Source organism: Oryx dammah, unplaced genomic scaffold (genome assembly GCF_014754425.2).
Source record: "Oryx dammah isolate SB20612 unplaced genomic scaffold, SCBI_Odam_1.1 HiC_scaffold_17, whole genome shotgun sequence".
Taxonomy (NCBI): Eukaryota; Metazoa; Chordata; class Mammalia; order Artiodactyla; family Bovidae; genus Oryx; species Oryx dammah.
This window is the reverse complement of record NW_024070201.1, coordinates 27,087,226-27,104,646: the sequence shown is the minus strand read 5'-3', so window position 1 is coordinate 27,104,646 and position 17,421 is coordinate 27,087,226. Positions and strand designations below refer to the sequence as shown.

At 40.8% G+C, this 17,421-nt stretch overlaps 1 protein-coding gene across 2 annotated transcripts in view; it reads right to left on the bottom strand.

Moving 5' to 3' along the window:
* Positions 1-7,052: 7,052 nt before the first annotated feature.
* Positions 7,053-17,421, bottom strand: part of PAFAH1B2 (platelet activating factor acetylhydrolase 1b catalytic subunit 2) — a 28,708-nt gene continuing 18,339 nt past the window's right edge. For both annotated transcript variants that reach the window (XM_040258080.1, XM_040258081.1), the window contains exons 3-6: positions 17,273-17,362; positions 16,382-16,498; positions 14,848-14,970; positions 7,053-10,695 (exon numbers count right to left, since the gene is read on the bottom strand). In XM_040258080.1, the coding sequence (XP_040114014.1) occupies positions 10,417-10,695; positions 14,848-14,970; positions 16,382-16,498; positions 17,273-17,362 (609 nt within the window). In that variant the 3' untranslated portion in view covers positions 7,053-10,416. The remainder of the gene's footprint in view (positions 10,696-14,847; positions 14,971-16,381; positions 16,499-17,272; positions 17,363-17,421) is intronic.

The following is a 17,421-nucleotide window of genomic DNA, read 5'->3' as shown; positions in this document are numbered from 1 at the left end:
GAGGTGGAACTCAGGAATGTGCATTTTAAGAAGTACTCCAGAAGTTTGCTCTGCACAGTAAATTTTGAGAACTACTGCCCTGGGGGCCAAACAACCTTGGCCAATCAATATTCCTGTTTGCTCCCTTTCTCTGGGCAACATCTTGGGAGAAATCTATTCAAATAAACCCAGAAGGGAGTCTTCCCATTTTCAAGGTCCCCAGGGCTTGAGGCGTTGAGACAGGGTTGGGGGTGGAGGCGGGGAGCTGCCCTGTATTTTCTTGCCTTTCTCAGGTCTGCAGAACTTTCCTCCGCCCTTCTGCCCCACCCACGGCTAGTAGGAGGTTTCGAGGTGGGGGTGGGGGAGAGTCAGCACAAGCTTGTTATGAATAGGTCCTTTCTGAAGTCTGGCAGCCCTGAGTGGAGAGAAGACCTTTTTTGTTGGCTGCAGCAGTCAGCATAAAAGAAGGGCAGTACTGGGTCTCAAAGCCAGACTTCTGAGTGCAAAGAGACATCAAGTTCTGAGGGCAGACTCCCTGACCTTCTGTATAGGTCCAGCCACTGCTTTCTCTGCCATGTTTTATAAAAAGCCCAACCCCACCCCTGGTGATGAAGAGGGGGCAGGGTGGGGTCACAAGGCTGGAAGACTTTCATTTCCCTGTCACCCATCCTTCTCAGCCTGAATGTAGAAAGGACCTGGGAAATGGGACCATTCACCAGACAACTGACCAGGTCCCCAGCTTTCCATGAGTCCAGCTCCATTGTCTGTCACAGGATTTTCAAAGTTTGAAGCAAGAGGACAGGGAGGAAACTTCAGCTGGCTCAAGGGTATTGTTAAAATGACCAAGAACAGGATGCTGTAGGAAGTCCAGTAAACGGATCAGCTGAATTTGATCAAATAATTGAGGAATCTAGGGGTAGGTGGTGGCCATCCCTGTGGGTAGGTGGCAGAATCACATCAGACTTTAGAATAAAGTAATGATATAACTTTAACCCAGAAGAAAAAGTTGCAAAACCAACCCTCCTGAAGGAAACAAACTTGAATTTCCCTATTTCCATTGTGACTGTAGAAAGAGCTCAGTTTATCTGCTCAGAACTCTGATGGAATCATCATGGATACAGGCAGTCCTGAAAACAAGAGTATATAGCTCTTCTTTCCATCAGGTTTCCCTGGTGGCTCAGACAGTAAAGAATCTGCCTGCAATGCAGGAGAACTGGGTTTGATCCCTGGGTTGGGAAGATCCCCCAGAGAAGGGAAAGTGTACCCACTCCAGTATCCTTGCCTGGAGAATCCCAGGGACAGAGGAGCCTGGCTGGCTACAGTCCATGGGGTCACAAAAAGTCAGACACGACTTAACGACTTTCAGTATCATGCAATTTCTGTTCTTTCCCAGGGCTGCCTTCCTGTCTGTTTCTCTCTCCTTCAAGGACTATAAAAAGACGATGCACATTAGATTAGGAATCAGTTAAAAATACAGTATTAACTCTGTCCTGAGGATAAGGTCTCAGACCCGTCCCATGGCTTCATGGTGTTGTGGGAAAAGCAAGGACTTTGATGATATAAAGTTCTATGTTTAATTCCCTGCATTGTCCATCTTAGACAAATTACAGTTTTTGAGCCTTCAGGATCTACCTCTCATCTCAATCATGTGCTCCTAAACGCCGCACAGTAGAGCTGGGCTTGACTGCGTTCATGATCCTAAACTATTGTCTAAAGAGTAGGAGAGCAGTCAAGGGAGACCAGCTTTGACTGTGTGAGCAGGACTTTCTGCCAGAGACACATCAGCCTCTTTGCATTTCCTAAACCTGGCTTTCACCACTCTGAAGGGGAAATATGCACAATGAGTTCAGGCCCTGCATCTGGTTCCCTGTGACCATGTGATAGAAAGAAACCTCAGGGCTTTCCAGGAAATGAGTCTGGTCATCAGGTTGCTGAAAACAAGCAGATGAATAATTGATCAACTCAAATCCACGTCTCCAAAGATCACCGATAAAATTGAGCCAGCCATCATCCTATTTCAAGAAAGCTTGGTTCTCTGGCTAAGAAATCAGAAAATGCAACTAAAGAACATTACGCTTCTGACTGTATCTAAAGACTGCATGCAGCCCCCAAATTGTTCTTCATAGAACGGATTCCCTCTCTTTACATTCTAGCTGGGACCCTATAGCTGCTTCTGTTATTTCATTGGTCCCTAGAGCCTTCACAAGTGATTTTTTTATTCATATACCTTTTTTCCCCTGAACCAATCTAGCTTTTTCTTCTAGTTTCATTTTTCCTATAAAAACAATCTTTATTGAGACATCCCTGGCGGTCCAGTGGCTAAGACTCTGTGCTTCTGCTGCAGGGAGCGCGAGTTCCATCCCTGGTATGAGAACTAAGATCCCACGTGTTGTGTGGCATAGTCAGAAGAAAAAAAAAAATGTATTCATTCCATTTAGTTTTTTTTTTAATTTTTCATTGAAGTGTTCTTGTATTATACTGATATACAATATTATATGATACTGAAGCTGAAGCGCCATTACTTTGGCAAGCTGATGCAAAGAGGTGACTCATTGGCAAAGACCTTGACGCTGGGGAAGATTGAAGGCCAAAGGAAAAGGGGGTGGAAGAGGATGAGATGGTTAGATAGCATCATGACAAAGGACAGGAATTTGACCAAACTCCAGGAGATGGTGGAGGACAGAGGAATCTGGCGTGCTGCAGTCCATGAGGTCACAAAGAGTCAGACACGACTTAAAGACTGAACAACAGTGAAAATACGATGTGTTACAGGTGTCCAATATAGTGATTCACAATTTTTAATGGTTATACTCCATTTATAGTTATTGTAAAATATTAGCTATATTTCCCATGTTGTACAATATATCCTTGTAACTTACTTTACACATAATAGTTTGTACCTCTAAATTCCTTACCCCTACATTGCCCCCCTTTCTTCTCCCCATTAATAACCATTAATTTGTTCTCTATATCTGTAAGTCTGTTTTTACTTTTTGTTGTATTCACGAGTTGTATTTTTTAGATTTCACATATAAGTGATCTACAGTATTCATCCTTCTCTGACTTAATTCACTCTAAGTGAATTAGTGAATAATACTCTCCAAGTCCATCCATATTGCTGCAAATGGCAAAATTTTATTCCTTTTTTATGGCCGAGTGGTATTTCATTGTATATATAATACCACATCTTCTTCATTCATTTGTTGCTTTCATATCTTGGCAACTGTAAATGATGCTGCTATGAATATTGGAGTCCATATATCTTTTCACAATTCCATCTAGCTATAATCCAACAACTCCAGAAAATGTCTCAAGGTTTATTGTAATAAGTATAAACTGCCTCTTTCTGTTTTTGTTGTTCTTAAGTGAATTTATTTCTCATTAGCTAGAATAATGTCTATTGTTTCTTACAAGCAGCAGCAAGATACTATTGAAAGAACAGGAAATGAAGTCAAAAGACTTGTATTCCAGTTTTAATTCTGGCTGTTATTGGTTTGATGATCATGAAGAAATCACTCAATCTCCTATTCATTCATTCAGTGCCTAATTTGTACTAGTCACTAACCTAGGTGCTGTGAACACAAAGATACTTAAAACACATTTTCTGTTCATAAGGAATTCATATCTAGCAGTGTAGAAAAGGGGGAAATGCAATGATAAAAGATTTATAAAACATATTATGAGGATTCAGAGATGAGACACGTAATACATATGGGAGCTGGAAATAGAAGAGATCAGATACATTACAGGAATCTCAGGGATTTTTAGATGAGTAGGAGCTAGCCGGAAGCTTTCCTAGTGGCTCAGCAGTAAAGAATCTGCCTGCCAACCCAGGAGATGCAGGTTTGATTCCTGGGTCAGGAAGATCCCCTGGAGGAGAAATGGCAAGCCCCTCTAGTATGCTTGCCTGGAAAATCCCATGGGCCAAGGAGCCTTCCTGGTGGGCTACAGTCCATGGGGTTGTAAAGAGCCAGACATGATTTAGCAACTAAACCACCACAAGGAGCTAGCTTAGCAAAAGGGGCAGGAGCATATTCCAGACAGAGGGTCTCAACTTTGGGCAAAGGCATGGACTCAAAGTTCAATGCTATTGACATAAAAGTTCAAAGTGGTGGGAGGACATGAACTGAAGAGGACCAGGTCATGAAGCACATTGGATGTTACATTTAATAACTGGGACTATCGGTGCTTATCAAAGAATATGCTGCAGTACACTAATGTGTCATTTACTTTTGACAGGGGTGCTGTCAAAGCTTTATCAGTATATAAAATGTCATTTTGATACATACATATTTTTGATGTGATTTCTTAAGCTAAAATAAGCCAGCAAATAGAAGCAAAGCATAAAATGAGATCAAAGACTATGTGTTTAGCAAACATTTAAGGTCTTTGTGGCTATGTAGCTGGACTTCCCTGGTGGCACAGGGGGTAAGAATCCACCTGTCAATGCAACGAATGCAGATTCAATCCCTGTTCTGGGAAGACCCCACAGCTATGGAGCAATTAACCCCACGTACCACACCTGAGTCTGTGCTCTAGTGCCCGAGAGCCACAACTGCTGAGCCCCCGAGCTGCAACTGTGACAGCCTCCGTGCCTGGAGCCCGTGCTCTGCAACAACAGACGCTGTCGCGGTGAGAAGACCGTGTACAGCAACAGAGAGTAGCCCCCGCTCACCACAACCACAGAGGACCCAGCGCGGCCAAAAACAAACACACGGTCCAGTGGCTATGAAATCTGCCCAGGGTCGGGAAGATCCCACACGCCTTGAGCAAGCAGCTATGCCTTGGCTGGAGGGAAATGAGGATGGATTCCCTTGCTGACTCCCTTCCCAAGCAGATGCTGGCGAGGGAGCTTCCTCTCCCCCCACACTACCCTCTCCCCCACTTCTGGGCCACTGAAGAGGTTCAGTGGGGTAGTTTTGACACAATCAACAGAGCCTCAGGCCTCCAGTGGCTTTCATTGCTGTGATTGAAGAGGAACCTGTAAGCAACTCACAAGGTAGTGCCTCTGGGGGTTGGGGTGGGGTGGGTGGGTGGAGAGGACCGTGGTTAACACCTCAGCTTAGTATCTCTATCCCTTTATTGGAGTAAATCATTTCAATATCGGTTAGAAGTGACAAAGTGAATGTTACAAAAAACAGAGAAACTTTTAGTTGCGGAGAAACAGCATATTGGCTTATCAGTTTGCTGTGATCATCAGCTGGCACGGTTGGTGGTGATAATCATTGGATAGGCCCTTTAAGGCTGAGTGACCCATTCTGGTCACACAGCTCTGGAGAGGGAGTGCCTGGGGAGGTGAGTGTGATAAAGAATTGTGTCCACGCCGTCACTCAGCAGCCACCGTTAGACTGAGGCCCTTCATCCAGTCAGGTGAGGCGGGCCACAGCATACACCCGCACTACACCAGCTCAACAGTGGACTTCAAGGGAGGCGGCTGTGCCTTCTGGTCTCACATGAACTCTCATTCTGGATCTTCACCCGCAATTGTGGTCCGCACCTGTATCCCTCAGCATGTGGAAGCTGGAAACTCCTACTGTATTACTTATTAAAACAATGTTTTGTGGGGGCCATGTCAGATCTTACCTCCCCAACCGGCGGTGAACCTGTGCCCTCTCCAATGGAAGCACGTCTTAACCACTGGACCACCAGGAAACCCCTATTCTGCCAGTTATTATTGGCTGTACTTCACTTTTGCATCCTTTAGAATTTTTCATGAACTTGTTTATTGGCTGTGCTGGGTCTAAGCTGCTGGGAGAGGGCTACTCTCCAGTTGCTTCTCATTGTGGTGGCTTCTCTTGTGGAACGTGGGCTCCAGGGCACCTGAGCTTCTGTAGTTGTGGCCCTCAGGTACTAGAGCACAAGCTCAGTAGTTGTGGCACACGGGCATAGCTGCCTCAAGGCATGAGAGATCTTCCTGACCCTGAGAATGTGTGTCCCCTGCATTGGCAGGCAGACTCTTAACCACTGGACCACAAGGGAAGGCCTCCTGTAGATTTTTCCAAAAAGTTATTTATTGGCTGTGCTGGGTCTTCGTTGCCACGCCCAAGTTTTCTCTAGTTTGGGCAAGTGCGGCACAAGGGCGTCGTGTCATGGTGGTTTCCCTTGTTGTGGAGCACAGGCTCTAAGGCTAGTGGGCTTCAGCAGGCACATGGGCTCAGCTGGCTCTAGTCCTCAACAACTCGGTAGTGAAGGGGCACAGGTTTAGCAGCTTTGAGGCATGTGGGATCTTCCTGGACCAGGGATCGAACCAGTGTCCCCTGCATTACAAGGCAGATTCTTAACCACTGGACCATCAGGGACACCTTTCTTTAGATTTTAAATCTTATTTCACTTAATTCCTCCAATATCCTCCGGCCAATCTGAACTTCCTGACATGTTCATACAGTAGCCAGGTGGACCACCTTCACGTGGACCACTATAAATGCTTAGCTCCATAAACACAAGTTAAATCTACTGCTGGTTTTTAAGGTGGGAAACAAGATAGCCAGGGAATGCACTTAAAATAAATTTTAATAATTTTGTGGCCACATGGAGAATGGAATCAAAAAGGAGTATAACTGGTTGCAGAAAGACTGAATGAAGCTGTTGCCTTGCTGCAGGTGAGAAGACTGTTCCTCCAGGACTCCCAACTGAAAGGACACTAGGAATCTATCTGTCATGAACTGTGAATCAGAATCTAGAGCTAAAAAGATACCCAAGGTTGAATGAGTAATCCAAGGGCAAGGACTTTGAAGTCAGGCAAAGTGGGGTTCAAAGCCCAGCCCAACCACTTAGATGACTCATCTCTGACAGGACAGAAAACTCCCCAGGCCAAACAGTAAAGTGGAAATGCACCCACCTAAAGTGCTTAGGTGGTTAATATATGGGAAATATTATCTTGAATCTTTTTTCCCTAGATGACACAGAAACTCTGAATAGTCCAATTAATTTGAAACACTTAAGTTCAAGCTGGGGGCAACAATAAAGAAATATGCCAAAGTGTAAAAAAGAAAAACTGGTGATTATTAGCGTGAAGAACGGAGAAACCGTGGAAGCTGGGGCAGTTAACATGAATAAAATTCTAAAGACTGAAATTAGGAAAAAGCATCAAGAGGTCAATTTAATAATTTTTAGAGTTAATTGTTTTTAACTACCAGATAGTATTAACAAATCTGAAACATTTGACAGTTATTTCCATTTATCTACTTAAAGATTCCTTCTATCTGCTCATCCCACCCTGCTGACCATTCTACACCCCCAAGAAGATCCGTGATGAGGGTCAGCCTGGAACATTCAGTTCCACAGAAAACAAACAAGATGACTGAAGTATCTAATTGCTTGTGATTACGATAAAAAAACCCATCTCTTCTTCTGGAATTCAAGCTATGATAAAGGAGACAGAAAGACAGTGAGTTCGAGTGAAATGTTTACATTTATATTGAAATATGCACTAAAACAGAATGAGTTCTACTGGTCAATGAAACTTTGCCAAAGCGGAATCACAAAACTTCCGTTGGGGAGGTCCAGTCAGCTAGCAGCAGTGATCCCCAAGCAGGAACACCAAGGAGAAGCCTGGGTGACCCCACCCCCAAAAGCCTCCTTTGAAGAGACCCCAATTTACTTCTCCCACATGCACCCACACAGATTTAGGAGCATGGCCATGCTCCTCATTTTCGTATATCTTTAGTTTCTTTTTTGCTGCAATAAATATAAAATTGGCAATGCTCATACACCACAGCACAGACAATATCTCAGGCTTTAGCATACAGCTGTAAACAGTGACTAGGTTAAACAAATAAAAAAGGAAAAGAAAGTTAACATTACTTTTAAATGACGACAGAATTCCTAAGAGCAGGATATGAGCTACTCAAGATTTGTTTCAGTGGGTTAACATTACTGACACAAAATTCAGCTTTAGACTTATGTCTGGACTTGAGGTGGTAGCCAGTACACTGCCTGTAGCAGTCTAGAAATGTGTGGGGGAACAAAACACACCCCAGCTCACCTCTGGCAGCACACCTCCAGCCTGCCACACTCAGGACAGGGCTGCAGAAACCTTCACAGTGGCGTCACAAGCTGCCGTCTAGTGTAGCAGGAATGGGTGGGCAAAGGAATGGGAATGTGCTGGGAGACCAACAGGAAAACACCTTGCTGGCTGCCTGCAAAACTGGCTCCTTAATCACAAGGACAATTAGGATGTTTCACTTGGACAGCTCATTAAACTTCATATATGTGTGTTTTTGTGTGTATATATATTATATATATATATATATATGAACTCTAAAGATTAGGCATTAAGTTCTGTCACTGCAGCAAACGGGTGTCAAATGAAAAAAAACAGATGAACACTTTTTGCCTAAAACAGTGCAAAGAAAGCTGCAAGAAATGAAAGTGGACTCAGTATCTGCACTGTTAGCAATGGGGCTGACTTTTATTTCAAAGGCTAGTGGTTCAAATACTATTGCTCAAATAGCTCTGGTAAATGTAAAATGTAGTAACATCCAAGGTTTATACACAGAAGCAAAGGAGCTGAAGGCTGCCAGCTGACAAAGGGATATGTGAATCTTAGTCAAGAGAGAAGCTAAAAGCACATGCTGCAGGAGTGACCTAATGGGGTTTGGACCATACCCCCATCTCTGACAACAGAAAAAGACCTGGAGAGGAAACAGTCTTTTCACACATAAAACTGTGGCTTAATTAATTCTCCTTCCTAGAATTATACCTCAGCTAAGAAAAAAAAATCTGTCCTGAAAAACTCAAGAGCCTGGGCTACTAAAAATAAGAAGGAAAATTTAATATACTAAACAAGTTTAGTAAACATCACATATATTTTCAGTTGTTAATGAAGACATGATACATTCAAAAGTATTTTTTTAAGACCAAAAAAAAAAAAAAAAGATCCCACAAAATACCTAGAAAAAGCCTTGATGAGAAAAAAAAAAATCTGCCCAAGTTCTATCCCTTTCAATCAGATGTGGCTCTTAGCACAAACCACAAATCCCCCTCCAACACACAACAGCAATATCATGTACCTTGCAAGCCAAGTATAAAACATACGCCTTAGTTACTGAACTTGAATGTTAAGCTGAATCTCTGCAGAGCCCATCTGAATGGGTTACTTCAATATCCACCTGGTCCAGTTTAATGTATTTGTTTGTAGATCCAGTTTGTATATATTCCATTGGTATATGAAATAATAGACCACCTGCTCCTATTATTTTTTAAACGGCAGTTCTTGTAGCTCATCAAACCATTAAGATTACAAAGAGCTCTCTTGAAAGAAATTCACAGATGAAGATATATTAAGGAGAAATCCTTAAGGTTACACAAACCTATTTTTTTTTTTTAACTAAAATTGGGGGGATCAAGTAGAATGTTTATTCTGAAGAGCAGTTTCACTGTTTCCCCATGAGAAGACGCCAAATTTTTCTGGACTGATAATTTAAAAACTAAGCCAAGAAAAAAAGCCAGGTCTTGTGGAGTTGGAAACAGAGTTACAATTTTTTCCCCCTAAAAGAAGGAAAACTGTTAACAAGTTTCAAGGGAGAAACAAAAAAACATAACCAATCAGAACTCTGAATATGGACAGCACTACACAGACTCTATAGCACAGAACACCACACAAGAATGAGTTACACATCAGTAATATCATCATAAGAGTAACTGGCTGGGGACTTATACTTCCAGCAACAGAGCTCCTAGGTTAAAATGTGTTAAAAGCTTGTAATGTCAACAAGGACCCCCCAAAAAAGAGAGGGGATGAGGGGGAATAGAGGAAAGGCTGCATGCATGGGTCTATTACGGACATGATATTCAGCAGCATAAAAATAATACCCTCAACAGAGTCCCCCAAATGGGGCCAAACCTATTTTTCACTGCTAAGCATGGGAAGGATTAAGAGTGGAACAAATTCACTAGTGACTATAGCATCTCCCATATTTGAATGACAAGCACGTTCAAACTGATGCTATATGTTGCTATAACATTGAGAATATGTATGAGTAAAGCAAAATAAAAAAGACTAAATAATGAACTTTAACAACTGGAAAAACATCTGTTTTAAAGCCAAGTAGTTGTGACTCTAATCATTATTATATATGACATAATCCATACAAAGAAAGGCCAAGCATCTTCATTTTGTTCAGTACTTAGGCTTGATGTTCTCCTAGGAAAAACAGTGATAATTCAATGACTGTATTACACATATAACTAAAAAGTCCCCTTCTGGTTTCAAATGGATTTAAACAACCATCTTCCTTGGCTAATTTTTCTCCTGTGTAAAACAAACCTTCTATGTACAGGACCAGTTTAAATCCCTCCTCCCCTTCAAACACTAGATAGGAACATTCAGGAACATTCGACAATGCAAAGTGCCTTAAGAAAGAGAAGGATTCTGTAGTGCCAGTGATAGAACTGATCTGAGGAGGTTGGGATGCTAGGAACACTGATGGGAGCCAGTCAGGCAATGGTGGTTTGTTTTTCCTCAGGTGTTTCCTCCAACAACTGCATGATCAGTTCATGGAGGGGTTTGCAGATCTTTGCATAGCCACCCCCTGTGAGATGCAGAAAATCAAACATGTCGTGGCAGGAGATGGCACCGTCCGAGTGCACGAAGCCCCCGTCTGTGTCCAGGAGCTGAACGTTGGCGAGCTTCGGCAGGGAGACCTTGAGGAGCTGGTTCACCTTGGCATTCTTTTGCCTCAAGGGGTTGGGCTTCTCACCTCGAGGTAACAAACCCTGGGGAACAGTAGAGAAGAATATGAGAAGACACGCTGTTTTTCTCTACTTACTTGTGATTTCAAATATCCCTGGGACTCTCCATTTAGCATTTTTTATACCTTTGATTTCTGAAACACTGGACTAGGCCCATCTTAATGAAAGTTCTCTGACTATTCCTGCTTGGTTTCTTCCCAGGTTCCTCCGCCTCCTCCTGTCCCTTAATTGCTGGTATTCCTCAGGGTCTTGTCCTTGGGCCACTATTCTTTCCATTCTACACACTTTAGCCCAGATCACTTCCATAGCTTCAGAACTCTGACTGAACATCCAGGTATAGAAGCAAACTTGAATATCTCTCAGGCACTCCTAACTCAACATGTCCAAAAACCATTTATCATCTCCCCTAGACTATGTTCCTCCCACATTCTCTATGGCAACCGTCCTTTCAACATCCCTGAGTCTCTCATCCCATAAACCTTGTCTACTTATTGTTAAATCACTCAGCTTTTACATCCTAAATATTTTTCCAATCCATTCTTTTTTTCTGATTATAAACAACATTGTTATTTGTCACTACTCATCTCAATTAATGTATAAATCTCCTGACTGACCATCCTCCCTTCAGTAATATCTTCCCTTCAATTCATTCTCCAAACAGTCCGCCATATAGCTAGAATATCTGGCTCAAACACACGTCTACTCATCAATGCCACCCGAAACCTCCCTAGTACACATAAGAAACAGTTGGAACAGGTGCTGTCTTTTTTTTTTTTCAATATATATATATTTTTAAATTTTATTTTTATTTTACTTTACAATACTGTGTTGGTTTTGCCATACATTGACATGATTCGACCATGGGTGTATACAAGCTCCCAATCCTGAATCCCCCTCCCACCTCCCACCCCATATCATCTCTCTGGATCATCCCCAAGCACCAGCCCCAAGCATCCTGTATCCTGTATCGAACATAGACTGGCACTTCGTTTCTTACATGATAGTATATATGTTTCAATGCCATTCTCCCATATCATCCCACCCCAGGTGCTGTCTTGATGAATCAGAGCCACGTACTATCTGGTAGTACGAAGAGAGATGTGGCAGGTACAAGATGAGTTTGGAATATCCCGAATGACAGAAAGTAAAGAAGTATCCCTCCCAAAATGATGGGGCACGGTCACAAGCATACAGCAGCCAGGTAAAAGGGACTTCCAAATGGCCAAATCTAAGATAATTTAAAGTGTGCTCTAACTATAAAACACGTACCAGATTTCAAATGTTTAGTACTCTCCCAAGATATATACATTAGGGAACTCTGCTCAATGTTATGTGGCAGCCTGGATGGAAGGAGAGTTTAGGGGAGAGTGGATACAAGTATATGCGTGGCTGAGTTTCTTCGGTGTTCACCTGAAACTATCATAACATTGTTAATCGGCTATGCTCCAATACAAAACAAAAAGTTCAAAACAATAAACAAAACAGAGATGTATCCTATGTTTTAAACTTACTTGTTAATGATCTAATATATTTTTCAGCTAAATCAGGTGTCTGTCCTTCTCCTATAGTAAATAAAAGCTGGCTCTTATATGGCAAGAGAAGGTTTTATCATCTCAAACTAGAAATGGCCTTTACAGATAACTGATCCTATTATAAGATTGTCAGAAATCCCCAACCAACCTTTTAGCTGGTTTACAGCTCATGATGCCACAACAGCAAGTTGTTGTTATTTAGGCAAAAATGTTGCCAATTGTTTCTCCTACTGGGTTTGATAAGAGGTCTTATTTCATAAAAATGGGTTTTCCGTACGCATTCTACTAAAAGAACAAGAAAAGTTTTATGCCCAAAGGAAGTACTCATGTCTACTTTAAATTTTTTCAGCAAAATGTTGGGCTTTTATTTTCAATTTGCTGTGTGACGGTACAGTTCCAAAGAGAGCTACAGAACTATGAATATGATACACCAATATCTCCTTCTATCCCTGTTAAGTGCAAATGAAGTCAACCCTAAATCCTAGCTTATATGACAGTTAAAAGTGCAAGGTTCTACATCTAACAGTTAACAAAGAAAAGCAGCCCTCACTGTTGGCACATCAAAGCTTGGCTGAGATATAATGAGCGACTAGGAAGGATGGTCAGCGACCAACAAACAAATATGCTGTTCTGACTTTCAGAGAATGTCACAGCAGTTAAAGCCATAAAAATGTTAAGCTGCAAAAGCAGAGCGCCATGCCTACTGGGACTGTCAAGCAAGGATGAGAAAAGTAATGTATATTTTGTGGAACATTTTCCTTAATAAAAATGTATCAAGGGTATGCCATGTGATCTGTGATTTTTCTCTGTAGTAAGTGGTAATTGCTAATGTTAAAGGAGACAAAAAATCACAATCCTAATTCCTTTACCATGTAACAATGATTTTAAATTCATTTCCTTTTCTAATTTGCATATTCACTTTCAAACAATTCCAAATATAATATACATTGTTTAGTATTCAGACTTTTCGCTTAAATAATACTGTAAATTCTGTTTGCACACAGACCTTGTAATTATCACATGATTAGTGCTATTACATTCAATGACTTGTATAATCATTCTCCCATGGGGTTGATTATTTAGGTTATTTCCAATGTTTTAGTATTGTAGATACCACCACTGTGTATCAAACTCAAAAGCCTAGCTGAAACAAAGAATATTTAAGGAGGATTTATTTAGCAACATTCAGGCAACAAGTATGTCCTAAGCAACTACAATGTACCAGCCACTGTACTTCAGAGATGGGACTCTTAACCACAATGTAATCCTTTCTGGAATAAGGCAGGATCTAAACAAGTAAGTTAATTAAATACCATGTAATAAAAAAACAAGACCTGGCTCCCCAGAACTCTGTTATAATATCCAAACTCCTAACATGGGAACTGTGGCCTCTTTCTCCGAACTACCCCAGACCTGAACTTTATTCCACGATAACCTTCAATTCCTCCAGTACATTCTTTCACTCACCCAACAAACACATACATGACGAAGTCTTTGATCATTTCCTTCCTTTCTTCCTCGCTCCTCCTCCTCTCTTTCTTCTCTGTAATACTTTCTCTTCTTTCATTTCTCCATTTGTCTGGAGACCAGTGAATTTTTTAAAACTAAACTCAGATGTCAACTTTTACATATTTATCCTGCTATGTCCATCCACCAGCTCCTTGAGAGGGACTACGTCTTACTCATCTCTAAATGCTCAGGGCCTAGGAGAGTGCCTCGTACATAGTGATTCTCACACTTTTTTTGAACAAATCAATACCTTAATAACACTTATCTCATTAAAAAACTGAATATATACCAGATTTCTCAAAAACATGTTTTTAGCTGGCTAAGAATGTCTACAGGTAAACTTTAACACTGAAACAGACAGCTGTTTACCCCTGAGATCATAAAGACAATGCTTTTAATTCTACAGAGGGTAGCATTTCCTGATGGGGTAAGGTTATGAAGTAACGATTTTCTTCCTGATGGAACCTCTGATATTTATTTTAAAGAATTCAGAGATCCTGATAAATATACCACCTTTACTACATTAACAATGGAATAAAACAACAGATCTAGGCTAATCTAAACCCAGGTCTAATGAAAAGAGAATTCAGGGGACTTCCCTGGTGGTCCAGTGACTAAGACTCCACGCTCCTGATGCAGAGGTCCTGGGTTTGATCCCTGGTGAGGAAATTAAGATCCCATGTGCTTGCAACTTACAAAAAAAAAAAAAAGATCCCTCATGCTGCAACAAAGATCGAAGATCCTGAATGACGTAACTAAGATTCCATACAATCAAATAAAGAAATAGTAATAAAAAAAGAGAACTCAGGACTAGAAAAAATGTCATATGCATTTAAAAAATTATCAGAAGATCAGAAGACTTAAAAGTTAAGCGAAGAAAAAAAACTAAGACTACCTTAGGCAACAAAGAGGACTTAAAGTTCTAAATAAGGATGAGCAGAAAATTCACAGCTGATTCTAGGAAATGATAAGACCCATAAGACAATGTCACATATCAGACAAGAGCTTCTCAGGAGCATCATAAGCTGCTTCCAACCTAAAGATTCTTTATATTCATGGATGATTCCATTTCTAAAAAGACACCTCACCTTTACTTTAAGGTATTGAGGTCTCCACCCACCCAAAGACCACATACCAATACAATGATTTTGGCCTGTGGCTGCCTTGTGTTGATAAGCTGTACGATGGCCTCGATTCCACCTGCTACTTCCTCTGCTGTATTTTCATGGTTGTTTGTTCCTACCCAGACAACAATGACCTGTAATTGAGAGAAGGAAGAAAAGATACCCAGGAATAAAGGAATGTCCACTAGTTAGTTGAAAATCTTATTTCAAAAATCAAAGAAGGAAAGATGAACTTCTCAAATGGTTAACTTCAACAGGGCAGGCATCTTAAAACAGTAATGTAGGCCTCATATATATTAATATCAGGATAAATTCCAAACAGAGCAATACTTAAGTGGTAACGCTGTGCTAGGAAGAGACGGGAAATTTTATCATTGTGGAGTTGGTAGTTAATCTCTTAAAATCCAGAAACTATACAAAAAAAAAAAAATAAATTTAACTGTATAAAAATAAAACCACTGCATGTCAAGAAACAGTGAAATAAGAAACATGGGAGAAAATATAAGTAACACTGAAAGACTCTGGTAGATGTAACCTTCTAGAAAAAATAAAAATAAAAGTACCCCAGGGAGGGTATTGGGTATAAATACACAGTTCTACTTAAGGCAGAGTCAGTGGCATGGAGGCTGGATATAGTTTTCTGAAGTTTTTCTGCTTTAACAAAAATTTCTACATGGTGACTATCATCTGTAGACGTACATCTTACTATGTAACCCAACAAAGTAATTGCCACCCAGCACAAAAGGAATACGCGTGAGTTTTTCTATCAGACAGGCAATGACAGAATACCTTCCACTACAGAAACTGTTGTCAGTGCTGCAGTTTTGTTCTCTTTTTGTTGTTTGGGGTTGGAAAACTTATATGCAGCATGCCAACTCAGGACACTGATACTTTGATAAGGCACTGGGTACATGTTTGTGCTGAACATTTGTTCACATCTGTTTCAAATTTCCTTTAGAACTTGGAGGCTGTGATTACCAATCTGTGTGTTAAATGCATCCAAAATTACTTCCTCAAGTGAATCATAGCCCTGCTCCAATGGCCCACCTCTGAACACCTTCCTCCCCTTATTGCTTCGGGTCCACAGAATAGCAAACCGCATTAGCATCAAATCTCTTCCAACAGCAGACAAAGATAATTATAACAATAACAATTTCAAGTATGAGCCAAACAAGCAATACACCGATCCGTAATTAAGCATGTATTTGGAATGTTCTTAAACAATGATAAAATCATCTATCTTAAAAAGGCATGAAGCCAAGAACAATGAAATAATGGTTTAAAGAAGCAATTGAAAAAAAAAGTTTAACCACTTAACTTTTTTATTTATTTGGCTGAGCCAGGTCTTAGTTGTGACATGTGGGATCTAGCTCCCTGACTAGGGATCAAACTCATGTCCCCGCTTTGGGAGCATGAAATCTTAGCCACTGGACCACCAGGGAAGTCTCAGAAGCAATTTGTCTTAAAAACTACCAGTTTTTGACAATTTAACTCTCTGAAAAAGACTTAAGGTTTTTTTTTTTTTTTAAAAAAGCTTTATTTCACCTTAGGTTTAATATTCTCCAGTTCTCCATTCTTTAGTCTCCATAAAACATGTCTTGTTGTATCTCCCCCAATTCCAAAATTCAGTGCATGAAGTGGGGAAAAAAGCTCTCGCCATATCTAAAAAGAGAAAAATTCATTTATTTAAGCTAAAAGTATTGGGAAATAAAATCCCTCAACTGCAATGTACTGTGAGGCATTTGAAATAACAGCTTCCTTTTTCTGTATTCAAATATTCACACCCCAAGTGGTATGCTCTCAATTGCGGAAAGCGCTTTGTAACTCAGTTCTCAGTGCAGCATTAGGCCTCAGCTCAAGACCTGAGTCTCAACGCAGAGGTTGTGACCACTTAAGAGGTACCAACATTTAGAATTAAGCAGTCAACTCAATAAATTCATCTTTCCCTTTATTAAATCATTTAAAAGAAATGAGGTAAAGTAGAAACATGAAATGAAAAAACTTAAGAGTGCTAAACACAAAAAGAAACCTATCTTTTCTTTTAAATTTCCCTTGGGAGAATGCCTAAAGATTCAAAAGTTCACCCCAAAAATACATAAAATTTTAAAATGGTAAAGGACAAATAATAAGAATTGAGAAACACAGCTAGGACAAACAAAAATGAGCAAATACAAGCAAAGAAATAGTAAAATGCAAGAATTCAAAGTCATGACAGGACAAATATAATGTGAGGCTTCTTGGAAGCCAATGGAAAAAGGGGAGTGTGCTGATAAAGAATGCTACATTTCCTGACTCGTGCTTGACGGCACCAAGAATCCCATCAAGTAGGTCTGATTTCCCTTCTAACTCTGGATTAGAGTGGAATGGATGACAGTCTGCTGTGGACGGATGTGCTGACATCAGCAGCCAAGGACCACCCGAGCCCCTTCACTTTACCTCACACTGCTGCAGCAACTGAACCATGGAGTCCCCCACAAACAGGACATCCGGCTCTTTGTCTTTGCAGTCCAGGACAAATCTGTTGTGCTGGTGTGAAGAAGAACGAACAGTCAGAAGCTGGCATTTCTTTCCCCGTGAGATTTCTT